This window comes from Miniopterus schreibersii, assembly GCF_964146895.1.
Source record: "Miniopterus schreibersii genome assembly, chromosome: 14".
In the NCBI taxonomy this organism is placed as follows: domain Eukaryota; kingdom Metazoa; phylum Chordata; class Mammalia; order Chiroptera; family Miniopteridae; genus Miniopterus; species Miniopterus schreibersii.
The window spans coordinates 17,919,155-17,946,560 of NC_138114.1; the positions used below are offsets into that span (position 1 = coordinate 17,919,155).

At 56.9% G+C, this 27,406-nt stretch overlaps 1 protein-coding gene across 2 annotated transcripts; it reads left to right on the forward strand.

The window, feature by feature from the left end:
- The first annotated feature begins 688 nt into the window (after window positions 1-688).
- Window positions 689-27,406, forward strand: SPOCK2 (SPARC (osteonectin), cwcv and kazal like domains proteoglycan 2). Of its 2 annotated transcripts, none has more exons than XM_081158675.1 (10): window positions 689-1,064; window positions 15,386-15,431; window positions 15,665-15,779; window positions 17,297-17,411; window positions 19,172-19,295; window positions 19,679-19,798; window positions 20,261-20,479; window positions 21,919-21,981; window positions 23,383-23,520; window positions 23,639-27,406. In XM_081158675.1, the coding sequence occupies exons 1-10, from the start codon at window positions 876-878 to the stop codon at window positions 23,782-23,784; spliced, it is 1,275 nt and encodes a 424-aa protein (XP_081014801.1). In that variant the 5' UTR covers window positions 689-875; the 3' UTR covers window positions 23,785-27,406. The 2 variants fall into 2 exon arrangements, with proteins under 2 accessions (XP_081014801.1, XP_081014802.1); XM_081158676.1 differs by having other exon boundaries at window positions 718-1,064; window positions 23,362-23,520.

Genomic DNA, 27,406 nt, shown 5'->3' on the forward strand with positions numbered 1-27,406 from the left:
CCTTTTAGGGTTGCCCTAGGAAGAGCTAACAAAAGGGGTGACAGCCCTTAAACAGCTGCTTGGGGAGGAGGACATCTGCCTCTGTTTCATCAGCCATTCAGTGCTCAGGCCTTGCCTTGAAAAGAGCATGTGGGGCTGGGGAGCAATAGTTCTGAGGCAGCCAGTTGTTGTATGGCTTTTGTCTTCACGAAGCCACCCATTACTGTAGAGCCATAACTCGAAGGAAGCCAGCTGTCAGGGCCGTGGCACAGGTCCCCTGGGTGGGAGGCAAGGGGAGAGAAAGAGTGTCTGTGGCCAAATTTCCTTTTGGACACCTGAGCCTGGCTGGCTTTGTAACCCGAGAGTTTTGTGTCTTCTCCCACCTCCACAGTCCCTGGGGAGAGCCCTGGGCCCCCCCTCCTTGCTCTCCACCCTTGGAAAGACAGCAGGGATGTCTGTTTGGATTCCTGGGTTTGCAACTCCCTGAGCGCTGGGCTGGGCTGGGCTGGGCTCGCTGCGGCTGCCTGGCGTTGGGCGCTCTGATCTAGCGCCTCCCTTTGAAATCTACCCCCTCCGGGTTTGTTTTTTTTAAAAAACCAGGTATGATGATGTCAAACGTGATGCTGATGCTACAGTTACAGACTCGGCCCCCGTTGGCGCAGCCTCTCTGATTCTCTCCTCCTCTCCGCGTCCAGCGCTGGGCTTTTTCAGACAAGTGCATCTCCTAACCAGGTCACATTTCAGCCGCGACCCACTATCCGTCTGTCACCAGAGTCAGACCGGGCAGGGGGAGGGCTGAGGAAGACGACAGCGTTTGCTCCGCCACCGGTGGGGTGCGAGGAAGGACATTAAAATACTGCAGAAGTCAAGACCCCCCAGGTCGAACGCAGACCGCGATGCACGCCCCGGGCTGCAGGCGGCTGGCGCTGCCGCTGCTGCTGCTCGTTGCCGCAGCCTTGGCCGAAAGCGACGCCAAGGGGCTCAAGGAGGGCGAGACCCCCGGCAATTTCATGGAGGACGAGCAATGGCTGTCGTCCATCTCTCAGTACAGCGGCAAGATCAAGGACTGGAACCGCTTCCGAGACGTGAGTCTGCGGGGCCACGCGGGCTGCGGGCTGCGGGCGCGGGTCCGGGGAGGGAGCCCAGGCGCGGGGAGCGGCGGCTGCGAGTCGCCGCGAGAGGCTCCCGCAGCGCGGCCAGCCAGCTGCACCCCGAGTGGACAGCGTGTGCCCACCGGGCTCCGGCCAGTCGTCGCCCTCACAGCCCGGGGCCCCTTCCCTGGGTCCCCCTGGCTCCCGACAGGGTCTCCCCCGCAGGCGGGGTGCCGAGAGGGATGCGGGATGCAGGGGAAGGGGGGGTGCAGGGCGGGCGGGGCGGAGGCCCTGGCTGCACCGGGCTTCGGACCTGCTCCCCTGGCACCCCCCCCTTTTTTTTTGAGTCGCCCCCAGGCCCGCACCTAGCCGGGTGGACGCTGCAGAGGGGGCAGGCCTGGGTGGGGCTGGCGGGGAAGACAGCATCTTCATGCGCGAGTGCCCTCCGCCCCCATCTTGGGCTTTGGGGGAGGGGGCCCAGTGGGGGACAAGGGTCCGTGGCCGGGGCTTTGAGTTCGGGGTTGGGGAGGGTCCTAGCAATCCCAAGCCGAGATGGTGAAAGGCGTGTCCCTGATGGGGGCGGGGGGGGGGTGAGCGATGGCGGTGAAAATACCGAGGCCGCCCCGGGTGGCCTCCAGAGCCAGGTCTGGGGTGCCCAAGCCGTGTGAGCTCAAACGAAGGGTGGTTTTCCTGGACCAACCTTTCACGGCGGAGCCCAACCCCCACCCGGGGGAGCGGTTCCGATCCGGAGAAAAGACTCCATAGCCCCGTGTGCTTGAGAAGCTGGGTCTGGGGGAGCCTCTGCGACCACTGCGGGAACCCGGCTTAACCTTGAGGGGAACTTCGCGGGGCTGGGGGGGGGAGCGGGGTTGGGGGGAGAGGTGGCTGCAGACGAGCCGGCGTCGTCGCTGCAGCACTTTGTTTACTGGCACCTGTAGATCAGAGGGGAAACCGAGGCGGTGTTTCCAGAGGGGGAAGTGAGAGCGCGGAGCGCAGGGCAGAGGGCGTGGCTGGGCCCCGGGGAGGCGGCGGGAGTGGGGGCGGCGAGGTGGAGGATGGGCCCGAGGAGAGGACTGCTGGTCCCTGCCGCCGGGTGCTCTTTGATGCCAGTTCCCGGAAACCCTCTTCTGCGACCCCAGTTCTTGCTCATCCCCCAGGTGCCCTTGTTGCACCTACCTAGAACAACACAAGCCACCCCGTGACCTTAATGTCTTCCCTTAAATTGCATGCGTCCAGAAGTTCCTTACAAATGTGTTTGAAACACACAACTTCATATGATATCCAGCCAAATGATGGGAAGAGGCCGAGAGATAGGGATCTTTTTGTTATGGTGAGAGAAGTGACTTTCTCTCCAAAGTCATCCTGGTGGGCTGTAATTCATCACAAGGAGTCCCATGCTGCCAGGTCCTCTGCAGAGTGGCCTGGGCCCCACAGTGGGGGGTTTGCCCCACCCTGGGCTGGTCTAGCCAAGGCAGAGTGGAGCTCCAGCCAGGGCTTTTCCTCGGCCCCTGCAGGCCCAGCACAAATTAGCTGCAGTCTCCTGTCGCTGCCTGGGAGGCAGGCTGGCCACAGCGGCAAGGTGGGGGGGGGGACGCGCAGCAGGCTGGCCCATCCAGAATCCATGTGTCACTGGTCCAGGCCTCCCTCAGACTCACTGGCTGTTTGATCTTCCAAAATGTGATGGTGAAGGTCAGAGGGAAAAGAAATGCTTAATCAGAACAGTAAAGGTTTAAAAATAAAAGATGCCTCCCCACCTCCCTTCCTCCACCTGCTTCCAATAGCCAACTCTGTGGGGGAGGATAAATGATTGGCTGCTTGACCCCTGGCACAGGGCTGCCCACCTGTCTCCCTGTATTGGTGCCAACCACTTCCCCCTTCCTCCCAGGCACCAGATTTGAAATTCTGCAGGACCTGCTCCCATAGGATTCATGGAAAGCTATAGGGCATGTATTGATTTGGGTGGCCTCAGGCTTTTTTAGGGCAGATTTCCTCTAAAGCCCCATTTAAGGGTAGCTCTGGCTGTAGGAGGACAGGGTCAAGGAAGGCTCTGGGGATCTGTTGGCAGCTTTTGCAGAAAGGGAGGAAGCTGCTAGCTCAGAGCCACTGCATTGCATAACTTTAGGGTGCCACAGTGTGAATGGCGCCCCCTGGCATTGTGCAGTGCACAGACTGTACAGAGGGCTCTGCCAGCACTACCAACACTTCTCATCTCTCCTTCGTTAGTAGAGGTCCCACTTCCCACCTAGGGGCTGAAGGCCTTCTGGTGGGCACAGTAGCATCAGGCTTAGGATACATTTCATCAGGCTAGTGTTCTTGAAAATATACCTCTTGGCTCCTCAAAGGGGAGATAGGAGTTTCTTCTTTTGAACCTTTAAGGTGTGTCAAATTCAACCAGAACCTTGTTCATAATCAATCACAAAACAGTGTGGGGTCCCTGGTTTGCCTTGGTGAAAGGGAGGCAAGCAGGAGAATGGAATATTCTTAGGAAACGGGATGGAGGAGTTGATAGTGTGGGAGAGGGACATGTCTCATTAAAAGGTGTTCACTGAATTGAGGGGGAAGATTGTGGGCATTGTGTCCAAGGGGTCAGGAGAACGAAGGAGAGGAGGAAAACTCGGGCAGTTGTCCCAGCACAGAGTTGGTCTGAGCTAGTGGGGGGGCGTTTTGGCTTGGCATTCTTTCTCTGAGCACTAGGATTATGGTGGAGGCAGGATTTACCAGTGGAGTAATGCTCCCCTACAGTGGGCACAGGGCTTTCTTAGCCTGTGCCTGGGCAGATCTCTTCTAATGCCTGGGAGAAGGGAATTTCATGTCAGGGGAGGTAGGGACATTGTGATCTAGCTGTGCCTGACCCTGCGCAGGCCTGGGTTCCTTGGAGCCCTGCTTCCCAGTGCTACCATCCCGGACTCACTGAACAGTGTGGGATTTTACTTCAGGTCTTTGGAACAAAGCGTCCAGGGCCTCAGAGATAGAGTGAACCGTTGAGAGGAGACAGGCCCATTACACAGCCTTCTTCCAGCAGCTCCAAGGGCCTGGCTAGGCAGCACTGACTGTTTTCTTTCTTCCTGACTCTTCTCTACTTTGCACTCTACTTCCATTAAATTTTAATGCCGCCCGGCCGGGTGTGGCTCAACGGTTGAGCATCGACCTAGGATCCAGGAGATCATGGTTCGATTCCCGGTCAGGGCACATGCCCGGGTTGCGGGCTCAGTCCCCAGTCGAGGGCGTGCAGGAGGCAGCCAATCAATGACTTTCTCATCATCGATGTTTCTATCTCTCTCCCTCTTCCTTCCTCTCTCTGAAATCAATAAAGATATATTTTTTTTTTAAAAAGAGAGAGAGCACCCTCATCCTTTCTTTAAAAAAAATTTTTTAATGCCCTTTATGAGTGTCTAGCAGTGTGCTTGGCCCCCGGGAGGCACACAGTTGGACCACTGACTGCAGTGCGCGCTTGCACCTGCCGTCCCCTGCCGTAAGCACTGGGTATGTATTGCCTCTTGTGCCCTCAGCGGCTTGTGAGATAGTTAAGATTCCTTTATAGTCCACCTGCTTTGTGGGTGAAGAAACGGAGGCATGAAGAAGTTAAGTAATTTCCCAAGGGTCAAATAGCTAGTAGGTGGCACAGCTGGCATTTGAACCCAGGCTGTCTAATTCAATGCTGCTTTTCAGGGAACTCTAGGCCTAACCTTTCGTGAAAATGAGAAGGAAGAATCTACCCTGAAAAAACAGTCTAACCTGGCTTGTGTCCGTGAGTCTCAAGGATGCCTTGGGCAGGAGCAGCACCTCCTAAGGAGGTGGGCCAAAGGCCCCCACCTGCTCCCAACCTCTGGCCTAGGGACACTCCTAAGGAAGCTCCTCGCCTAGGAGAGGCGGGAGTACAGGGTGCTTGGAGAGCTCTGGCCTGGGTTCAGGTTCTGGCTCTGCCACTGGCTGGGCATGATGCCAGGTACATCCCATAACCTCTCTGAGCTTCAGTTTTAGGTGAGGAGACTGAAAAGAATGCATAAACACGAAGGCATTTTGTCAGAGGCCTGAGGGCATCCATTTCAGGCGATACTCTCCAGCCCCACCGAGAAACTACCAAACGGATCGTCATTTCTGGGGCTGGCGCACGCCTCAGTCTCCATGAGAAAGATGTTGATTTGTGTTCACTAACTCACCCATTCAATGCAGATCTAAGCACCTGTCAGATGCCAGGGCTTCGCTGTGATCCTGGGCTCTGGCCCAGGGAAATATCACCTGCTGGCTACTCGAGATTCCCATGTTTTTATGATCACCAAGCAGGTCAGTAGCAAGTTTTAGCCACAAGGGTGCTTCTGTATCCCCACCCCGCCCCCCACCCCTAACCAGTGCCAGTGTGGGGATAAACTGCACAGATGTTTGTGGATCAGTGTGGGTGTGAGAAGAACCCAAAACTGGGTCAGAATGGATTCCATAACTGGGGTCCTCCCCTAACCTCCTGCTCCACCCTGGTTTTGAATCCTCTCTCACATTGAAGAGTGGTGTCACCGTGGTGAGGGACTCTTGAACACCCGGCAGGGCTCCAAGCCTTGGGAAGAGAGGGAGAGAAGAGCCCTCTGCCTGGAGAGGGTGTCACGTGCTCCTCTCGCCTTGCAGCTAGTCTGAATTGGATAGCAAGCCAGCACCACCCTCCCATTCTCCAGACGGCCAGGGGGCTGCCTGGGGGAGCTCCCCGCGCCCCAAGACCCAGGGAGGGCACTCAGCTTGTCTTCCCTGTGAGAGACAAAACTAATTGTGTGGCCCTGGGGGAGCCACTTCACATTTTTGGCCCTTGATTTTCCCATTGGTTTAATGAGCAGGCTAAACAGAGTAATCTACTAAGCCTTCATCATTCTGTGACTCCAGGAAGATGGCACTGTAACCCGTTGACAGCCCCTTCACCCGCAGGCATACCCCACCCAGCCCACCCCGTCTCTGCCACAAGCTGGGCAGCAAGTCTTGGGGTTTAGGGAAGGGATTTTTCCTCTTGCTCCTGAGGAAGTATTCGTGAGCAGATCAGGGCAGGGTGTATATTAGCCGGAGACTGAGATACCTAAGAAATGGGGCTTGATGGCATCTTGGGGCAGACGCCAGGCTGGGGATGGCCATATGGCTTCTGTGCATGTTTATTGCAGGTGTAGCATGGGTCTTCTTAGGATTGTAAACAAGGAGACTGTGTGCCCCGGCATAGGCCTGGGTACAGAGCTTAGACACCACTGTGTCTAGCCTTGAGGGCTCTAGGGTGATGTGGTTCTTGAAATGGGACAGCCTCTGACCCCCTGAGACCCAGCCAGCATTCAGTTGGAGGTGTGGCTCCTTCCCCAGGGTTCCTACAGTATTTATTGGCTATAAACTCACTTGGCACATGTTGGTGCTGCCTCATGGTCTCACACTGTGGACTTGTATCTCAAGAGTCCTCCTGCTGGTATTTTTAATGTGTGTTTGTCACATACCTCCCAGGTTAAACCCCTGAGGACAGGGTCTGGGAATAGCTGCTGGGTGTACCTCACCGCCCCATTCTCAGAGCACTGCACTAGGTGTTTGTGTACACAGTAGGTGCTCAATATAAATGTTTGCACTGCGGAATGTGAGAGCCAGAAGGGACCTCAACTAACCCTCATCCAAGCCCCTCCCTGTCCTCTTCAGACAGCAGCACTGTGGGTTCAGGCAATAGAGGGCCCAGGGGGAGGTGGGGCTCTGGACTGAGCCATGCTGGTTATTTGGGGAGATCTCTTCCTCTTTCTGGGACAGTCACGAGTAGAACCCCAGCACCCTGATTCTCCAAAGATTCACCTGTAGTATCAGGGAGTGAATGACACCACGAAGGAAGATTGTCCCCCAGGCTCCCTGTCCTCCAGCCTGTGTGCCTGTGGGTCTGGGCCTGACTGCTGCCAGCTCCCCCTTTGTTCTGGGGAGTGGGGGCTCAGAGCCCTCCACCCCCAACCTCAGTACGCCCACAGAGCAGGCCAGCCACCCATCAGACCTGTGCTCCCTCATGGGGAACAGGATGCCCGAGGCAGGCACCCTGCCCTTCCCACTCTCTCCCAGACACCCGAGAGGAGGTCAAGGCTGCACTCAGGAGGAAGGCCAGGCCAGGCTAGGACTGGCAGGTGTCTCACTTCTGCCTGGGTGAAACCTTCTGGCTCCTTCCCTGGTCCCTTGTTCCCTTGCATAGGTTGACAACATATAAGAGCCTGAACTCATTCAGACTCCTTTCCTCTCTTCTCAAAGCTGTCATTCCAGAAGAGCTAGGGGAGCAGAACCATGGAGCCTCAGCTGCATTAAGCATGAAGCACTAAGCCCCCACATTTTATAGGCGGAGAAATAGACTCAGAGAGGGGCAGGTACCCGAGAACCCATCTCCATGTCATGTCCCACCATACCATGTCTATGTTTCCTCAGTTCCAGTCTCAGGCTGTTCCTCAGAGATCCCTGGGACTGAAACCCTGCCCCCATCTCATGTTCCAGAAGGAAAATGGGGGTCCCAAGGCAGCTCCCCTGTTTGAAGCCTGGAGCAGAAACCCAAGGCGTGGGGAGTGACCCCAGATGCCCCTGGGTTAGCGGGAGAGGGCAGGCCGGGGGAGTCTGGGGAGGGCGTTGGTGCGGGCACACTGGAGGTCAGGTAGAGCTCCTGGCATGCAGGGAGTGACCTGCACCTCTGTGGCCGCCAGGAAATTCCTCCGGGGAGGGGAGATGGGAGGCAGGGAGTCTGCCAGATCCCTGTCTTCCTCTGTCCAGGCCTAACAGCCTCTGCCGCTCCCTCTGAGAGAGGAGCAAATATCCAATGACTGCCGTCCCGCCCTCTCCACACGGAGGGCACTGCCTCTTCGAGATGCCCCCTGCCAGCCTGTGATGGGGGCGTCAGTCCTTAGCTGAGAAGGAGCCCAGGCCGCCCCCGGGCCCCTCCGCCCATCCGGGGCGCTCCCTCTGGCTGTGGGCTGGGAGCAGCGGGAGGCTCCCACTCCCGGCCTTCTCCGCGGACTGGGCTCCTTCCCAGGCTCCCTCAGCTGAGGAAAGAGGCAGAAATAATGCCAGGCCAGGCCCTCCAGAGGGTGAGAGAGGCCGGGCCTTACCGTGGGAGAGGTTCTCGGTCTGTTAAAAAATGAAGAAATGCCATAACAGGGTTACAAAAGTTGCGGCTATTTAGTCTCAGGATGAGCATCTCTTGGTCCCATCCATGTGCCTCTGGCTGCTGAGCCTCACTTAGAGACAACATCAAAAGCTGTACTTGAAAAGGGGTGGGGTGGGTGGGAGAGGGCACAGGGGGGATAAAGGGTGACGGAAGGAGACTCCACCTGGGGTGGTGAACACACAATACAGTGTACAGGTGATGTGTCATAGAAATGTATGCTTGAAACCTATATAATTTTATTAACGAGTGTCACCCCAATTAATTCAATAATTAAAAAAAAAAATCTGTATTTGAGGCCCATTGTGACCATGAGACCCAACCGTACATCTTGCCCACCCCTCCCCAGCCCGTCTTGAGTGCCAAAGAACCGAGCTTCAGCGGTCTTCTTTTGTGGCTTTTGAAAGTACCCAGCTTCCTAGTTTACAAAGTCCTCTGAGACGTTATCGCACTGGGTCCGTCCAAAACTCAGGGAGGAAGGCGAGGGCGTCGCCTCATTCACAGACCAGGAGGTGGGGTCTGGAGAGGGCAGGCCTTGTAGCCTGCGGGCTCACTGGCACGCAGAGGCCAGGCCAGGCTGCAGCCCAGCGCCCCGAGTGCATGTGGGCGGCCAGTCTCCCGGTCACACTGCAGCAGGGAGGCAGGAGGAGATTTGCCCTGTGGGTTTTAGCCCAATAAGTCAGAGCCTTGGGGGAACTGTTCTTCCTTTGCTCCATTTCCTGCTGTGTCTCCTCCTCTCCACCAGATGGAGAGGCTGGGAGAGATTGGGTTAATTCAAGCTGTGAAGTGAGCGGGTGATTTGGGTGCTAATTAAAATGACAGGAAGTAAACAGCGCTTGGAAACACCCAGCATGTGCCCCTAAGCCAGGCTAGGCCTGCGCACTCACCATCTCTCCCCCAGCTTGGCACGGTGGGTTCCGTCTCCATGGCAACTGAACTGAGCTGCAGAGATCAAAGCAGGAGATGGGTGAGCTCCAAACTAGCTGAACCAGGGGCATGTGAGGGTTTCTGGAAAGTGTTGGAGAAGGGGGGCCCCCAGGTGTCTTCCCCCACCACTGCCAGTCCCCCCTCTCTGGCTGCAGGACTCCCTGCCTGGGGGTTGAAGCGGAGCTGGTGTCATGGGAGAAACCACCAGGGGCTGGGATCGGGCCTCCTGGGCCCAGCCTTAAGCCTGGGACTTGCTTCACCTGCTAACTCATCTGGAGCCCTGCCGAGTCCTGTTTAGGGGCACAGATTCTGGAATCAGTCCTGCGGCTACCAGTACGCTTTGGCTCTGCGAGTGATGTGCGATCCTTAATCAGTCCCTTAACCTCTCCACACCTCGATTTTGTCACCTGAGAAATGGGGATAATGGTGGTAATTTTCTCTTAGGGTTGTGAAGAGTAAACAAGCCAACGAATGTACAGAGCTTAGTACCGTGCCCCCTACATGGTAATTGCTGAAAAGATCTTAGCTGTTCTTAGTAGTATTTTTACTATGTGCTGTGTGCTGGGCATACGCAGATGAGCTTTATATGGGCTTTTCCCTCAAGGCACTGGCCATCTCCATAGGGCAGAAGTAACCATACCGCTCAGTGTAACCGGAGGAATAATAAACTACCAGGAGCCTTCAACCTGAAGGAAACTGGATATGGGGCAGGTCAGGGAAGATGATGACTGAGCCGCGTTTTAAAAGGTGAATAGAAGATCTTGGGGGGGATGCGAACACACGGTCCAGGTAGGGAAGCAGGCTCTGCCAAGGTGTGGCCTCGCCGGAGCAGCCACTGGAAGGATGTGGGCTGGGAAGATGGACCTCCTTCTGTAGGTGACAGGGAACCAGTGAGGGTTTTAAATAGATTTATGGTTGTTCCCCCTTAATTAAAAAAGTAATACATGTTCACATTGTAGAAAATTTGGAAACTTGGAAAAAGGCAGAAAGATGCACAAATTCTTTTATTCCTACCCCCAGAAGAAACCACTGTTAACATTTTGGTACGAATTCTTTTTACCTACTCACCTGTTAAAACTTTTTTTTTTCAGAATGAGAACATAGTGTATATTCAGTGAGGGATTTTTTAAGGAGGGAGAGACATGATCGGAATCGTGTTCTAGAAAGATCCTTGTGGCTGCAGCAGTGTGGAGGGTGGGAGGATGCGGAGAGACCCCTGAGGAAACACTGCTGGGGATGCCTCCAGGGCTGGTGCGGTAGGAGTGGAGGCTGTGGTGAAGGAAGGCGAGCTAGAGTGCAGGAGGTGGAGGGGACAGGAGGGGGAGATGGGGACCCGGCAGATTCTTGGGCTTGGTGTCCAAGGTCGGAGGGGGTGGAATGCTGTGCGCTCCAAAGAAGGCGGCCTGAGTTGGAAATCAGGAGACAGTTCCAGGGAGTCGGCCTGTTCCTCAGGCAGTGAGCATCTGCTTTGTGTGAGGCACCCTTCCAGGGAGCGAATAGCTGCTCTTTTTCACCCCGAGGCCCCACGCGAGGGGAAGACAGCACAGAAGATAAGAACATTGGACAGACAATGCGGAGCAGAAAGGCCCTGAGACCTGAGAGCTGGCGCCGGGGGCTCACCCGCTCCCTGCCCAGCCCCAGCGGAGCTCTCCAGAGCCGGCACCCAGGAGACTGCAGCGGGCTCAGGTGGTGCTTGGGCAGCGGGTGGCTTAAGGAGCTCTGCGGCGGCTCTCATGTGCAGCCAGCCGAGAGGTACCCACTCGGCACAGAGGAGACTCAACCCCGAGAGGAGAAGTGACTTGCTGAGGCCACACAATGAGCCGAGTTTAGAGTAGACTCTGGGTCCAAAGTCTCCACCCCCCTGCCCCCTTTTCAGTGCAAGACTCTGTTCCTCTCTCAATGAGAGACCCCACTACCTGTATGGTAGGGTGTAGGGTCGGTCACATCAGGTCCAGTCCGGGAGTCCCAGCTCACTTTCTCATCTGTCTTGTGACCCTTGACCAGTTGCTCTGCCTCTCTGAGCCTCAGTAATGGGGGAATATTTGGAGAGGACTTCATTTAAAAGCAGCAAATGTTTTCTATGCACCTGCACTGTGCTGGGCACCATTGTGTGCAGGGATGGGCACGGCTGGGTGAACTAACCAGGTGAGATAACCAGGTAGAGTAGACAAGCTGGGCCTTTGCCCAGAACTTTGGGTCTCAGCCTGTGACCCATCTCCCTGCTGCCCTGGCCATAGCTCCAGAGCAGATTCCCCTTTCTTGGGGGAAACACAGTCCACAGTAGCAGAAGCAGGACAGATCTGTCTTTATCAGACCATTTCTCACAACTGCTAATGAGCCCACTTGGGTGCCATAAACAGACACTGCCGCAGGGAAGGCGTAATTCATACTTGCTGACAAAAACCCCCTTTTCAGCTTATAGATGGGCCAGCCCACATCCGACCTCAGAGGGGCCCCCCCAGTGTGTGCCTGGGCCCTGCCCCCATGCTGCCCACAGGACATCCTCTTTACCCCTTCTCAGACACCCCTTGCGGGAGACTCCTCACATCACACTGGTCTCTGCTGTCCCCCTGGTGCCTCCCTTCTCTCCAGGGGCTCCTATTGTGGCCTCTTTCTATTTTCTCATTCCCCACCGTTTCCTCTGCACAGAGCTCATGCTCTCTTCTGCTGCTCTGATGACTTCTATTTGCTGAGTGCTTGGACACCAAGCACCTCACAGACACCATCTTCTTTAATTCCTGAGTTGTCCCAGAAGGTAGGTGCTGAGCTCCTACAGGCCAGGGTGCTTGCCTGGCGTGAGCTGGCAAGGGGAGCAGTGGGCTTCTGTGTGACTCCAGAGCCCTCTCCCCTCCTCATTCCTCTCTGGTCAACTATTCCCATTCTCCTGGGAGTGAGGGTCCTGGGATCCAGAATCACTCAGGCCTCCCTCCACCCTACCCACCACAGTGGAGATAGCTTAGCCGGAACCAGGACAGCACTGGTATACAGCAGGCACTCAATCCCTGCAGGCTGAATCAGGGGAGGAGTTGGGAGGGTGGAGATAGCTCCCCACCAGGGCTCTGACAAAGGAGCTGGATGGTGAAATCTCCTTTTCAAAGCTCCTTTTTCCTCCACCCCACTTTCCTTGGATTTCTAATCAAATTCTTGGCCTTGACCTTCGGGAGCCCACTTTGTACTGAGTCCTAAAGGCTTCTGCTCCCAGCCTGGTTGGAGGTTAGGGCAGTGGGTAGGGTGAGAGTGTGGGAATGAGCAGGCATGGGGGCCCTTGGTTGACACACAGGTCCCCTCCCTACTCCAGTTCAGGTGCAGGTGGGTTCTTGTGGGTTGGGGACAGGTGACTCACACCAGCCACTTCCCCTGTCCTCTTCACAGCCTCATGTCCACTCCCCTCCCAGGGAATGATGGAGCAGCTGGGAAGACCCCAGTTTGATGGAAGCCAGTCCCTACTTTTGCCCCAACCTTGTAACTCCAGCCTGAGCCACCTGGCCACTCTCTGCCTCCATTTCCCATCTGGTTGGAGTGGATACCAGGAGAGGACCCTTCTACCCTGAGAAGTTCCTGGAGAGGAAGGGCCAGGTCTGGGGTGGCTTCCTTTGGCCCTAGTAAATGAGGGAAATTGTGCTTCAGTTTCCTACCCTTCAATCTCCTCAGAAGCTTGCCCAGGGACTTAAGGGGGCTCAGGTCTCGCCCTGTAGAATTGGGTGGGTGCCTGAGCCTGGAGCCTGGAGCCTGGAGCCTGGAGCCTGGAGCCTGGAGCCTGGAGCCTGGAGCCTGGAGCCTGGGCTGGTCTGTTCAGTGCCCAGGGGACCTCCCAGGCCGAGTTCTCTGGAAGCCCCTTTTGAGGCTTTTCTCCTGCCTGCTCCTGGGCTCAAGGACAGCAGGACACTTGGCTGCTTGGACATGTGAGTGGGAGCAGGTATGGGCAGAGTGAAAGGGGAGAGAGACATAGAGGGATATGAACAAAGAGGTGCACGTGAAAGCAAGACCGAGAGCAGAGCTGGTGCAAGCCAGACCCTCCTCCCAGGGAGAGGTCAGCTGATTTCTTGCCTGCCTCCCTTCCTTCCCCTCCCTGCCTCACCCTCTCTCTGTGGAAGAGTCAGGAAGACCAAGCCAGGGAGGGGAGGGAGAGGAAGGAGGGGAGGAAAGGCCTTGGTGCTCAAGTGTGAACACTGGAGGCTATTAGTAGAAGTGGGCTTTGTTACTTTGTTCCTGCATAAAAGCCATCTGGCATTGGGTGAGCTGCCTGGAAGTGTCCTTGGTTCCTACTGTTGCTTACACGTGTATGCATATTATGCGTATGCACACATGCTGAGACGAGGACCTGCACGCATACTTGCATACACCTGTGCAGTGCACACCTGACCACAGGCACTCTACCTGGGTGCTGATCCCAGCTGCCTGCTCGGCCCTGGCCACATTCTGGCCTCTGCCTAGACGGCTGAGGTGCTGAGGCCCTTGTCCCCCTGCCTGTTCCTCTGATGCCAGTCAACTTCCAGGGGAGACTTCAGAGGCCCCAGAGCAGTGTGGATGCCCTCCTTTGTGCTCATTGCTGCCCCCATGTGGCTGCCCTGTGATACAGGAGCCCCATGCCCTTCTCCCCAGGCCTGACAGACATCTGGCCCCTTCCCACCCTGACCCCAACTCACCCCTGCACAGCTCTGATCCTTGGGTGGAGGGACTCAGGGTGAGGTGGGCAGTTGTGTGTGGCTCCTCTTGCCCCTCTACCTCCATCCAGAGGAGGCCAGCAGCTGGCTCCTTGGCACTGCCAGCCTCCAGTCCTGAGAGCCCTCCTTCTGCCTGCCCGGCAGAGTTTCTGCCAGGAGACCCTGGGAGCCGTTGCCAGTTTTCAGCAATGCCGCCACCCCATAGAGGAAAGTGGGGAAACCAGATGTCTTGGGAGTTTCGTGCCAGTGAGTCAGACTGAGTGGGAGTTGCTCTGCCTCCTGCCACTCTGGTGTCCGCGGACCCTTGTGGTCAGAGCAGGGTGGGAAGTGATCTCCCATGTGCCTTATGTCTTGGAGACTGTGTGTTGTAGCCAGAAAGACAGGTTGGTGCTGGGTGTCAGGAGACCTGGGTTCTGTGATGGTGGGACCTGGAGCAAGCAGGTCATTTCCTATCTCTGGGCTTTCTGGCCTCTCCTGCACACAGAGGGAGCTGGGCCAGATGACCTCAGAGGCCCTTTTCAGGATCCTTCATGTCTGAGGATTTGTAGCTAGACTGTGGTGACTGAGGACACCATCAACATTTGGAGGGACCGTGGCCCCTCTTTCTCTCAGTGCCCCATCTGAACTCTGCAGAAAAGTCAGACCTTGAGTATAAAACAGTTCCCGTGCAGCCTAGAAGGGGGGGGGAGGGTCCTCCTCCTGTCTCACTTACATGGTGGGCAAGTGTCAGGGAGGGGATGCCAAGGGAGGCGCCCTAACAGAGAGAGAGTGGTGTTTCTGGGACACACAGGCATAGGTGTGAGAATCACTTTTCTCAGGTAGTATGGGCCCCTCGGACATCTGTCCTAATGATGGGGACAGGGCTGGGCCATTAGGAACAGCTTTAGGGCCTGCAGGAGAGGGATAGATGTCGCCCTTTCAATGCCATGGGCCTCATTCCCACTGCTCCTGGGGCTGGCCCTAAGTGGGCCCAGGTCTTAAGCTGTCCAAAGTGAAGACATAGGAATACTGGCCTCCAATTAGAGGTTCTAAGTGTCAGAGGACCATAGCAATCAAAGGCCATTGCACAGTGCCCATAGCCACGTGAAGAGGCCGGGGAGCCTTGGATCTCATGGCCTGAGGGTGGGCCTCACACTGAAATCTCCCTCTCTCCCTCTCTCCTCCTGCTTCATCTGTTGTGGACGGTGCTGCTTCCTGATCCCCAGGAGGTGGAGGTGAGTGCTGCCTGGGGCCCCCCTGCATACGGTCTCTCTGCAGCCACATACTCCACTCTCCCCTCCTCTCTCTTAGCACCCTCGCCCTGACTTCTTCCCTGTAGCGTCCAATGTGGGATGGGCTGGGGGTGGGGGTGGGATGCGTTTATGGGAGAAGCTGGCAGGGATTCTGGACATGTGTTTAGGGGGATAGAGGTCTGGGGGAGGCAGTTGGCAGGGCCTGGGTGGACAGGGGTCATCTGGGCAGCCACCAAGATAGTGACAATTTATGTGTGCAAGGAGTGGCCAGTGGTGTCCTCTCCCTGCCCCGGAGTTGAACCTCCGCTCTGAGATGCGAATCTTAGCCCTTCCCTTCTCCTCACCCCCTCTGTCCTTTCCTAGGACGATTACATCAAGAGCTGGGAGGACAATCAGCGAGGAGATGAAGGTAACATGCCCTCCCAGGTTGGGGAAGGTGACTGACACCCAGGAAGACTTGAGGCCAGAGGGCAAGTCCTGACCCTGGCCTTGGGGGCTCCTTGGGCAGCCAAGGAGCTGAGGAGCTCTGGTTATCAAGAGCTGCTGGAGACAGGGGCTTCTGAGCTCAGTGGGGCTGGGGGCTCCTGGAATCTCTGGCACTGATTCCCAGCTGACCTGAGTTCTGGTCATGTGTCCCTGCAGCCCTGGACACTACCAAGGACCCCTGCCAGAAGGTGAAGTGCAGCCGTCACAAGGTGTGCATCGCCCAGGGTTTCCAGCGGGCCATGTGCATCAGCCGCAAGAAGCTGGAGCACAGGTGAGGGGTCTGGGGAGGTGAGAGCCCTGGAGAGGGTTTGCTTTAAGAGCAAGGGCTTAATTGAACCTCTCCTGTGTATCACGTACCTATTGCTGTGAAACAAACTACCTCAAAACTTAGTGTCTTAAGACAACAAATGTGTGTTAGGTCACATTTTATGAGGGTCAGGAATCTGGTTCTGTCCAATGGTTCTCTCTCAGGGTCCCTCATGAGGTTACAACCAAGATGTTGGCTGGGGCTGCATCATCTGAAGGCTGGACTGGGGCTGGAGGATTCACCCCCAAGCTCCTGACACAGCTGTTCCTAGTCATGTGGACCTGTCCATAGGGAACTTGAATGTCCTCACAACATGGCAACTGGCTTCCCCCAAAGCCAGTCATCTGAGGGAGAGAGCGAGCAAGGAGGAAGCCACATGTCATTTATGACCTAGCCTCAGAAATCATACATCGTTACACCTGCCACTTCTATTTGTTAGGAGCGAGTCATAAGTACTGTCACTCTCCAGAGAAGGGGAATTCAGCTCCATCTTTTGAAGGAAGGAGTGTCAGAGAATTTGTGGACAAATTTAAAGTCACCACACTGGGAGAGATCAATCACCAGACGTGTGGGAAAGTCATGACTCATCTCTGGGCCTTGGTGTCTGTATCTGTGAGACAGATAGGTTGGCCCAGATTGTTTGAGGTTCCTTCCAGCTCTGACATGCAAAGACTTCATGAGACATTTCAGGTTCTAGCTTCTGAGGCTTGCAGAGGAGAGGAAGGGATGAGGGGCATTTGAGGCCTTAACTCTATTCCAAGGACAAAACTCTGCCAGGTGCCAGGATGCCCAGAAAAGGTCCCAGTTGCCTCCCCTCTTTTCCTGAATCTTAGAATTGGAGACCAGAGACTTGGGGTTACAGTGTTAGATGCCTGCAGGGGCCCAGCAGGTAGTGTAAATTTGTGAAGAGGGTGCAGTGATGGACCACTCTGTGAGCCCAGGCCCTGTGGCAGGGGCACTGGCTGATTGGGGCTGTGTGGGAAGGTGGGGCCAGGCCTGCCACACCTTTCATTTTACCAAGAAAGGCCAGGAACCCAGACTTTTATGTGAACTCTTCTATTTTGTATATAACTCAATTAAAAAAAAGACCTTTGGTGGCTAAACAAAATGAGCCTTAGGGCAGATAAGGCCTGAGAGCCATCAGTTTGCAGCCTCTGGCTTGGTCTGACCCCCTAAGCAAAGTGTGACTCCTTTCACATCTTACAGTCTGGAATTGCTGCCTGAAGGCCCTGCTGACTCAGTAACCCCAGCAAAGGGGAAGCTGGAATCTATACCCTGCCCAGTTGGTTCCTCCCATATGAGTAGCAGGAGGGTCTGGCTGGAGGTGATGGAGGGTGGCAGGGCCAGGGAGACGGCTGCGTCTACTACAATTGCCAGGACCAGCTTCTTGTTGGAACCGGTCTCCTGAACCTTCCCTTTCCCTGTCCCTCTCTCATTTTTACCTCTGTCCTTGTGCCTTCCCCACCCCTCTCCTCCTGTAGGGTCAAGCAGCCTGCCCTGAAACTCCATGCAAACAAAGATACCGCCTGCAAGCCCTGCCACATGGCCCATCTTGCCTCCGTCTGCGGCTCTGACGGCCACACTTACAGCTCTGTGGTGAGGAACCGTGGCCCTGGTGGGGTGGGGGTGGGCGTGCCTGAGGCCGCATGGTTCAGAGAGGACTAAATAGCCAGCAGGGCCTCCTAAGGGACCCCAGGGCTGATGGGGGCCAGCAGGGCTCTCGGCAGTGCAGTCAGTGTAGCCAGTCAGAGTAGGGATACCTGAGCCTTGGGCTGTGGCTACCTGAGAGTTTGCACCAGACACTGGCCCTAATCTCAGGCAGGTGCAGAGAGGGGCTGGGGCGTGGAAGAGGCAGGTGGGCAGGGAACTGCAAGTTAGAACAAAGGAGGAAGGGCCTCCTGAAAGCCCCGAGGGCAGTGGAGGGAAGGGGCTCTGTTGTCCAGTGACTGGGGGTGGAGGGCAGATTCTGCTGGAGGGGGTGGTGGTCACCAGCAAGTGCTGGGCGTTCTAGGGCAGGAGGAAATACCTCCCATGAGGTGACGATGTGGGAAGTAGCAGTGATTGCAAGGAATTCCCACCTCATGGGATTTTTGTGAGGATTCGATGATACAATATTTGTGAAAGTATTTTATAAACATTAAAATGCCATGGAAGTGCAGGTGCTAATCGTGAATGCTTCTGCCAGCAATGAGGAGCTGGGGTTTGGAGGGCACTGACTGTTGGCTTGGATTGGGGTCTAGGGCTTAAGAACCCTTTGGGAGTGACATGCAGGTTTAAGAACCGGTCAACCTCCCCCCCTTGGGTGATGAATGAAGCTTGGAAGGAGATGAAGTCACCCATTTAAGGGAGGGAGGGGAGAGAGAATAAAACTAGAGGCTGGGGCCAGGAGCTGCACAGAGGCCAGAGGCCGGAACGATACAAAGGAGACAGGTGGGGCTGCTGGAGGGCGCACAGGAATAGGGGGAGGTGCTGTGTTGCACTCCCATGGGCACAGCGAGGTTTGGGCAGGTAGCTGTGGTCTAAGGGTCGTGGCACTGTCCTGTGGGGAGGTAGAAGGCATCAGGAGGTCTGGCTTCCATCCCAGTCCTGTGGCCTCCGGCAGGTCCCTGGGCCTCTCTGAGCTTCCATGTTCTCTGCTGAGCATGAGAAATCCAATTCCTCCCAATTCCTCCCTTGCAGGGCTGAAGGGACCAAGCGAGATAATGCTGTAACAGTGCCAGGGCCCGCCTCTCATTAGTGGTCACCCCGCAGGGAGAAACCGGACGCCACCAGGGGGAAACGCTTTAAGGACAAGGAATGCTTTAAGGGCAAGGAACGGATGCGCCCCCTCAGCAGCTGGCTTTAGCTCACAGCTGCAGCGAGTGGTTTTAGCGAAGGCCCAGGAATCAGCAGATGTTCAATAGCTGGTAGCTGTTTGTTGTCAAAAGAGCTGAGCAAAGCCCATGGATGTGACTATGGCAAGGCCATCGAGGGAGGGGCCAGCAGCCAGTGACCCAGGGACCAAGGGACTGTGGTGAGCGGGAGGAGAGACCACGAGGGCAAGGTGGGGTGGGCAGTAGCTAAACAGGGCGGTGGGTGGCTGGGGGTGAGAGAATGAGGAGAGAGATGAATGTGCGGAGGGCAGGCTGGTGCACAGTGGGTCCAGAGGTGCCTTTGACTGCTAGAGCCCCCTTCCTGGGCCTGCCGCCCTTTGCGCTGCGCACCCGTGGCCGCCAGAGGGACCAGGCAGGCTGTTCACGGGCGCTGTCCTCCTGTCAGCAATGGAGAAGGCAGATGTGGCTGCCATGTAGGTGCCCCCAGCTGCAGGGCCCCCTGGGGTGAGGCCCCGTCACCCACTGCCCTTTCGTCTTGTGCAGTGTAAGCTGGAGCAGCAGGCCTGCCTGAGCAGCAAGCAGCTGGCAGTAAGATGTGAGGGCCCCTGCCCCTGCCCCACGGAGCAGGCCACCATCGCCACCACCTCCACCACGGATAGCAGACCAGGTAATGAGTGCTGGGCCGCAGCCAGGATGGGGTGGGTGGGGTGGGTCGCACTGCCAGGGCTCCAGGATGGTAAGAGAGGTTTGCAGAGCAGCAAGGGGGAAGTGGTGAAAACCAGGACAGGCCTGGGGGGGTGAGGGGCTGGTTAACACAGAGCGCGAGGGCTGGGCCTCAGCCACAGGGAGCCTGTGCTGTGTGTTTAGTGCTAGGGAGTGAGGGAGAGGAAGAAGATGGGAGAGAGTGGGAGAGGGAGCCTCTAATTTCTAACTCCCCTGCTACGGCAGCCCTGATGGCTGCCCGCCTCCTGGCCTGTAGACAGGGTCCCATGCTCAGATCGTGCTTGCCGCTGCGCTCCCCTTCACCCCCCACCCCTCCCTGTTCTGCAGAGACCTGCACGGGGCAGGACCTGGCCGACCTGGGGGATCGGTTGCGGGACTGGTTCCAGCTCCTCCACGAGAACTCCAAGCAGAACAGCTCAGCCAGCAGCGGAGCCAGCCCGGCCGGTGGTACAGGAGCCAGTTGCTCTGCCCGGGAGGCGGGAGGGAGATGGGGAGACAGGTGTGCCCTGGGGCCAGCTCGCCTTGTGCTCCCTCCTGCCAGACTCTGATCCCCTAAAAGAGCCTGAACCCCAGAATCAGGCGCTTCACCCAGACAGAAGGGATTTGGGTTAGCTGATAGGAAGAACTTCTTAAAATGGGTGGGGGCAGCTTAAGCCTTGAAATGTAGCCGAGGGAAGGTAAGGAATTATTTTCTCTGAAGGGCTTTTAAACAGGGTTTTGAATGGTTTAAGTGCAGTCCTAGGTGGAGGAGGAGGGATGGATCTGACCCTGGACAGAAACTGGGGCTGATGGAAAGGTAGAGGGAGGGAGGGATGGATGGATGGATGGATGGATGGATGGATGGATGGATGGATGGATGGATGGAGCTCTTTACCTTGAGCATATCAGAACCTTGGTCTTCCCCCCCAGGCCTGGACAAGATCCTGGGGGCCAGCTGCAAGGACTCCATTGGCTGGATGTTCTCCAAGCTGGACACCAGTGCTGACCTCTTCCTGGACCAGATGGAGCTGGCTGCCATCAACCTGGACAAGTATGAGGTCTGCATCCGTCCTTTCTTCAACTCCTGCGACACCTATAAGGATGGCCGAGTCTCCACTGCTGAGTGGTGCTTCTGCTTCTGGAGGGAAAGTGAGTGTGGCTGCTGGCTGGGGCCCCTGGCCCTTTCGGGCTCTGTCCCTTGCTCCAGACTCTCTTTGGGAGTAAGAGTGGCTCTGTCTTGGTCAGCTACCTGGTCCCAGAACTTTCCCAGCTCACCCACTTCCTCTACTCTCTCAGTGAAGCCAACACAAACTCCCTTCCTTGGCAGACTCTAAGGTGGATCCAGACTGTGTGGGTCCTGAAGCTTGTGAACTTTTGGAGGCCTTCTTAAAAAAAGTGTTAAAAACTATAAATGTAACATTTCTAGGGACCCTTGGAGGGTCTTGGAAGGGGCTGAAGGGCCCTGAAGCTAATGCAACTTTGGCTTCTCTGTGATTTCACTTTTGGGTGCATCTCACGTTATTTGTCCCAAATATGTGATTATGTAGGTGATCATTAGCCTTAAAGATACTGTGTCATTTGCTGAATCACAGCCAGACATGTGCTAGAGATCATCTAATCCAAGTGGCACCTGTCATTGATGAGGAAATTGAAATCCCAAGCGGTCAGCTGCCCGGCCCAGCCCCTGGGATAGGCCCTGGTGTCCTATCTGGCTCCTCGGTGGTCTTGGGGTAAAAGTAGTATAGCACCGGTGGCCCGAGGCTCAGGCTTCTGCTAGGGCTCCACTGTGTGCTGGTTTGGGACCCTGGGCAGGTAACTGAACCTTTCTGGGTTTGGTGTCTTCATTTGAATCAAGAGATAACAATACCCACCTCAGAGACTGTTGTGAGGATGAACTGAGAAAATCTGGGTGCAGAGCATGGTGTACATGACAAATCCCTCCGCCTCCAGGTCTTTTGATCAGTCCGATTGCCCCGAACTGCCCAGCCGGCCTGCTGTCTGCATCTCTCCCTTGCCTTTACTCTCCAGGCCTCTGAAGCTCATGCCGCCGATTCTGTATACCAGCCTTCTTGGGCAGGAGCCTGGGAACAGATCTCATTTTACCATCAGCCAGGCCTCCGGCCTGGAAGGGCTAGCTTCTCAAGGTCACAGACCAGTTAGATTTGGCTGCCAGTTATTTCCAGGCTTCTCACTAACATTCCCTTTTGTCTTATGCTGGCCCGGGGCCTCTGCCCTGGGAAGCGTGTGCACTCACTCCTCTTGATTCCTATTTACACACCCCATGCGTCACCCACACCCTCAGAGAGCCCTGGCTTCTTGGGGACTTCAGCCTCCCCTACAGCCATGAATGGCCTCCCCCAGTTGGAGCCTGGGTATTTGGTCTCATGGTACCCCTGTGTTGATTTTGGGGACATTATAGGGGTCAGTGTATCCCCCCCACCACTGTGGGGTGGCTCTAGATCTGAGCCTGGCTGTTTTCATCCTGCAGAGCCCCTGCCTGGGTTTCTAAGCCTTGGGGCGGGGCGGGCACAGTGAATCCTCTCAGCCCCATGGGATGGCCCCCTCAGAGGCTGCTTCTCTCCCCGCAGAGCCCCCCTGCCTGGTGGAGCTGGAGCGCATCCAGATCCAGGAGGCTGCCAAGAAGAAGCCAGGTGAGCGCTGGGCTGGGCTCAGAGGAGGAGGCAGGGAGGACTGCCCAGGGTCCCTCTGAGACCCAGAGGCCCCAGTCCCTGGGTGTTAGGGAGGGTGCTGAGCCCAGAGGAGACCTGGCCTAGGAAGACAGGAGAGGGAAGCTCCCTTCCAGTTTTCACCTGTGTGGTGGGGCAGGGTCTCCCAGCCAGTGAGCGTGTTTGCAGCACTAATTTTTGCCTACCCCTGTTGGAGCTGGAGGTTGGCCTTTTATAAATGGCTCCTAGAACCCTCCATTTTATTCACTTCAGCAAGGTGAGTGCAGAGCTTGAGTGAGCCCCCTCCCCCACCCCCAGCCCCCCACAGCAGACACTACTGTGAGTGAGTACCTGGGAGCCCGCCCAGGTCAGAACTGATGGGCAGCCACAGACTCGGTCACTGGCCTCATACAGCACACAGGCTACCTGGGGCACAGCACACACCAAGGAGGCACACCCACCTGCTGCGGCTGGTGTATGTGGGGTGCTGAGGGGGAGTTCAGGTGGGCATAAGTCAACCTGGGGCTCAGCAACAGCCTCTCTGCGCTGTGGCTTCCAAGGGGAGGCCTGAGGGATGCGGATGAGCCAGCCGAGCGCAGAGCTGAGGGCAGGAAAATGCTCGAGGTTTTGGGGGAACAGAAAGAAAGGTCCCATGTGGTTGGAGTGTGGTGGCTGAGGTGACAGAAGTCTGAGAAACAGATCACGTAGGGCCTCCTAGCTCCTTGAGAGCAGCTTGGCATTGAGCTGGGCTGGTGAGACCAGTACATGTGACAACGAACACTGGAACCATGCCGCAAACCCATATTGACCAAAAGCCCGTGGCCTCGGGTGGACTTCAGCGCCACTTACAGCAGGAAGCCACCACAGTCCTCTCCAGTGTGTGTTCCAAGCTTGCTGGGCCTTCGGGCACCCATCCTGTGGTGCCTGGTATCATTATTTCTATGTGTGTCTTAGCCCCCTAAGTGGGTGGTCTCAGAAGATGTCTGTTGAGTGGACAGAGGAGCAGCAAGCAGCTCCGTAGCCTGAGGGAACGTGGGTGGGCCCTGAAGGCAGGTCAGAGTGACAGGGGCTGAGAGAAGTGTGGGCATGGCCAGCGGGGGACAGACAGGATGGAGGAGCCCCTTGGGGTGGAGGGCACTGAGCATGAGGACATCAGACCGGCCAACCTATGAGACTGGGGCACGGAGTCGAGGAGGGGGCGGAGGTGGACTGGAGCCGTCGAGGGGCCCGAGCAGGTTGCTGAGAGAGGCGGGGTTTCTCATCTCTGGTCAGTGGAGCTGGAAGAAACATGGGCATCTGGGCTTGTCGGGTGGTCGGTACCTGGGCTGGTGGGGGCTGGACCCCTGCCTGAGTCCCAGGCTCCAGGGCCCCCTCTTGGCCCCCCAGGAGTCTTCATCCCGAGCTGCGACGAGGACGGCTACTACCGGAAGATGCAGTGTGACCAGAGCAGTGGCGACTGCTGGTGTGTGGACCAGCTGGGCCTGGAGCTGACCGGCACCCGCACGAATGGGAGCCCCGACTGCGGTGAGGGCCGGGGGCTCTGCCCCGCGCCTGGGGGGCCCGCGTGGGGCCTCGCGCGCCGGGCAGTGGGGAGACGCGGCCCGCGGGTCCCTAACCGGGCCCTGGCTTATTGGCCTCACAGATGACATCGTGGGCTTCTCGGGGGACTTTGGGAGCGGCGTCGGCTGGGAAGACGAGGAGGAGAAGGAGACGGAGGACGCGGGAGAGGAGGCCGAGGAGGAGGAGGGCGAGGCCGGCGAGGCCGACGACGGAGGCTACATCTGGTAGGCGGCCCTCGCGGCCGTGGCGGGGACAGGCCGGCGGAGACCTGGACAGAAGCGGGCAGCTTACGAACGGATCCGGAAAAGACAGCGGGAGGACCTGGCTCCACAGGCTGGCGGTGTGAGTGCCCGGCGCCCGGCGAGGGTGCCTGTGTGCGTGTGCGTGCGTGTGTGTGTGCAGCATGCGCTGACGGACGTGTCCCCCGTCCACGCTGTCCCGCAGAGTGAGTCACCCAAAGACCCCTTAGGCCTCCTTGCAGTTGTTTCATTCCCTCTGTTGTTGGTTTTAAAATACACCGTTCGCATACATATACCCACTGGAAGGTCGCAGTTGATGAAATGAGATGCCCGCCTGCCGCCCCCCAGCCCGTCCAGGCCTGCCCTGGCACCCGCGTCCTGACTGGCCACCTTCCCCTCAGCCGGCCCTGACTCCTGCCCTGCCTGCCCTTTTCCCTCCCCTTCTGGGGTCAAGCTCTGGCCTGCTGGCCTGTCCCCGCTGTGGAAGGGAGGAAGGGCAAGGAGCTGTCTGCTGGCCGGGGGTCTCCCCAAAGCTCGGCCAGTTTGGCTGGGACAGCCCCACAAGCCTCAGATGAGATGGGCCGGGACGCCCGGCACAGCAAGCCCTCTCCCTTTGCAGGGCTCCCCAGCACTAGAGAAATGCTCCTAACCCAAGCCATTGTGACTGGGGTGGCCAAGAGGGAGCTGGGGGCACAAGCTGAGAAGCAGGGGTGGGGAAGGCCTTGCCACGCTGCCTGGGGGGAGGGGGGCGTGGAGCGGGAGGGGCTGGCTGGCAGGGAGGGGCTGTTGTTGCAAATCCAGGTAGAGCTCTTAGGAGCAGGGACAGGGCAGCCAGCCGCAAGGCAAGACCCAGAACAGTCCAGCCTCTTTCTATGGCTCTCAGGTGGGGGCCATTCCGTTGGAGGCCATGGCGGTTGTTATGTAAGTGAGCTCTGCCTGGCCGTGTGGGTGCCACCCCTGCCGCTGTCCCCTTGCTGTGGTCCCCTGGTCCACTTTGGGAGCCTGCCAGGGTGTCTGTGTGCACCCACCTCCTCCCTGAACCCTCAATAAATGCTCCCCTCCCACACAGACCAATAGGAAGGGTTGTTCCTGAGCCCCTGGGAAGGAGGAGCAGTAGAGACCTGCAACATGACCTTGTCCCATCTCGCTGCCCCAAGGGAGAGGCACTTCTGTGCCTGAGCCATTTCCAGCCCCATTCTTCTCAGCACCAGGATTTTCTTTGTCCCCTCTGAGGGTCCCTAAGGCTGCTCTAGGGGAGGGCTTCTCCAAGCTCTGAAGTAAGTCTCCTGGAGTTGTGAAAAGTCAGAGGGGAGGGACTGAGACAGCCAGGCCCTGACGCCACGGCTCACTGTTCCCCCAAATCTCTTTACCAGGTGGGAGCTAGGGTGGGTGAGAAGGTGCCCTCCCCGCCCACCTGCCCAGTTCTCCCTGCTGAAACAAATCCCTAACACCCCCGGTAAAGAATTTCTTACCCAGACTTGGGCCTCTGATGCCCTTCGGTGCGTGGTGAGGGCAGTGAGTGTGTGCGTGTATGTGAGAGAGAGTGTAAGTGTGTGTGTGTGTGTGTGTGTGGACGTGTGTGCACTTTGTGTGAGACTAGGGGCCATCCCTTGGGGCCTGGGATGAGAGGAGGGGCACCCTGTGTGCTGGGTGGGTGGCGGGGCGAAGGGTCTACCTGGTAGGTTCCCTGTGCAAGGCTCTGGCCTGGCTCTCCCAGCGTCAGCATCCGCTGCATCTGTTGGACTCTGTGGAAGACCCTCACCCAGTCTGCCCCTTTACTCCACTCTGGAATCCGCCTCTTCCAAGTCTTATTTTGGGGGAAATAATGAAACTCCAGTTAACCCCTAAAACCGCTTCTCATTCTGCAGCGCAGTTCTGACCATTCGGGTGTCTCGCTGTTCCAGGTCCCCCACGTCCCACGTCCCTGCTCCCCCCTTCCCTGTCCTCCCACCTCCTCCCTCTGGTCCCAGCTCAGTTCAGTTCAGGGAAATGTTGTTCACATCAGCCCTCTGCTCCCTGAGCAGCCGCTTCTCACTCGAGCTACTTGAAACTCCTGCTCTCGCTGGGATTGAGGTCTGCCTGTCTCTTCCCTCTGCCCCAGCTCGGACTTCTGGAATGTCCTCCCAGGGGCGGCTGTTGAGGATGCTGGGGCATCCTGGGTGGGAAGGCAGGGGGAGGAAGGGCGCCCTTCCCCTCTCACTGTTACCCTCCTCTCTGGTTGGGGGTCATATGCGCTCTCTGTGTCTCTGGGTCTTCTGGTTGTGCACGTTTTTATGACCTTGTAAATATGTTGTAGAAAGAAAGCAAAAGGCGCCCAGCCTCGCCCTGTCTCTGAAGCCCCTACACTGCTCTTCACCCCACTCTCTGAGACTGAGGCCCCCCAAAGCTGGACAAACAGCTTGTTCCCAGTGGGCTGCAGGCCTCCAGTGACTTCTCATCAGGCGAGCTGCAGGGTTCCTTGTGAGCAGGGTTGCAGGGTGGTCCTTCCTCAGCCCCTTGCATTCATGCCCTGGTCCAAGCTGTCCACCACCTGGCCCCTCCCATGCCCCTCTACTTGGCTGTCCTCTGTCCATCCTGTCCCCACTCCCCTGGCTCACGCAGGCAGTGGAATTAGGACTGCGTTGAAAAGATCTCAACCACAATTTTCAAAGAAGAGTTTCTTGTGGGCCCTGGAGCTGCCCAAGACCTCCTAGCCCATGGGTGCTGGGAGAGGGGTATGTCTGAGATGGGGTAGGTTGGAGCTGGAAAGAACAAATGTGCCTTGAGGGACCACTCAAAGAGGGTCCAGGGTGGTGGGGGAGGAGGCGTGGTGTGGATCTCAGGAGGGAGGGGAGGGAGGTGAAGTGGGTGAGAGTGTGGTGGGGTATCATGACCACCCCCTGTTGTCCCACTGGGCTGTGAGCATATGGGGTCCGTGGTCACCCTTCTTTCCTCATGCCAGCCTGTCTAGTTTTAGTGGGCAGGCCACCCACTCAGCCTTCCATGAGCTTCATCTGCTTCCAGTTCACCTCTGAGTGGGTGGGTCCATTGGGATCAGCATGGAACCTCCATTTCACCAAAGCCTCACCCTCGCCCTTGGGGAGAATGAATGGCTAATCCACTGACACCTGGCTTCATCATGAGGCTGCGGCTGGCAGGGGTCAAAGGGAAGAGCCACTAGGGGTGCAAAAGGGGACTCGAGACATCCCGAGGAAGTCCCAAGCAGAGCAAACTGCTTTATAGCCTGAAGCTACTTAAACTGTGTCATGTGCAATAACTGAGCTTAGAGTTAAGAATTGTGTTCAAGTGCTTGGATTTCCGTCTGTATACTTAAGTGCTGAAATCGTATCTCTCAGTAATTTTAGATGTCTTTTAAAAAAATCGAAAAACAAAGTGTTAGACCGTGTGTGTGCATTGATGGGCACTCAAGCGTCCCATGGACCACCCCACCCTCTCCCTTTCCCTGTGGCCCCACCCTGCCCCCTGATCCCCTGCCTCCACTTGGGGACCCTGCCTCGTGTTGTCTTATCTGCCTATTACTCAGCCTAAGGAAACAGTACACTCCACACATGCATAAAGGAAATCAAATGTTATTTTTAAGAAAATGGAAAATAAAAACTTTATAAACACTA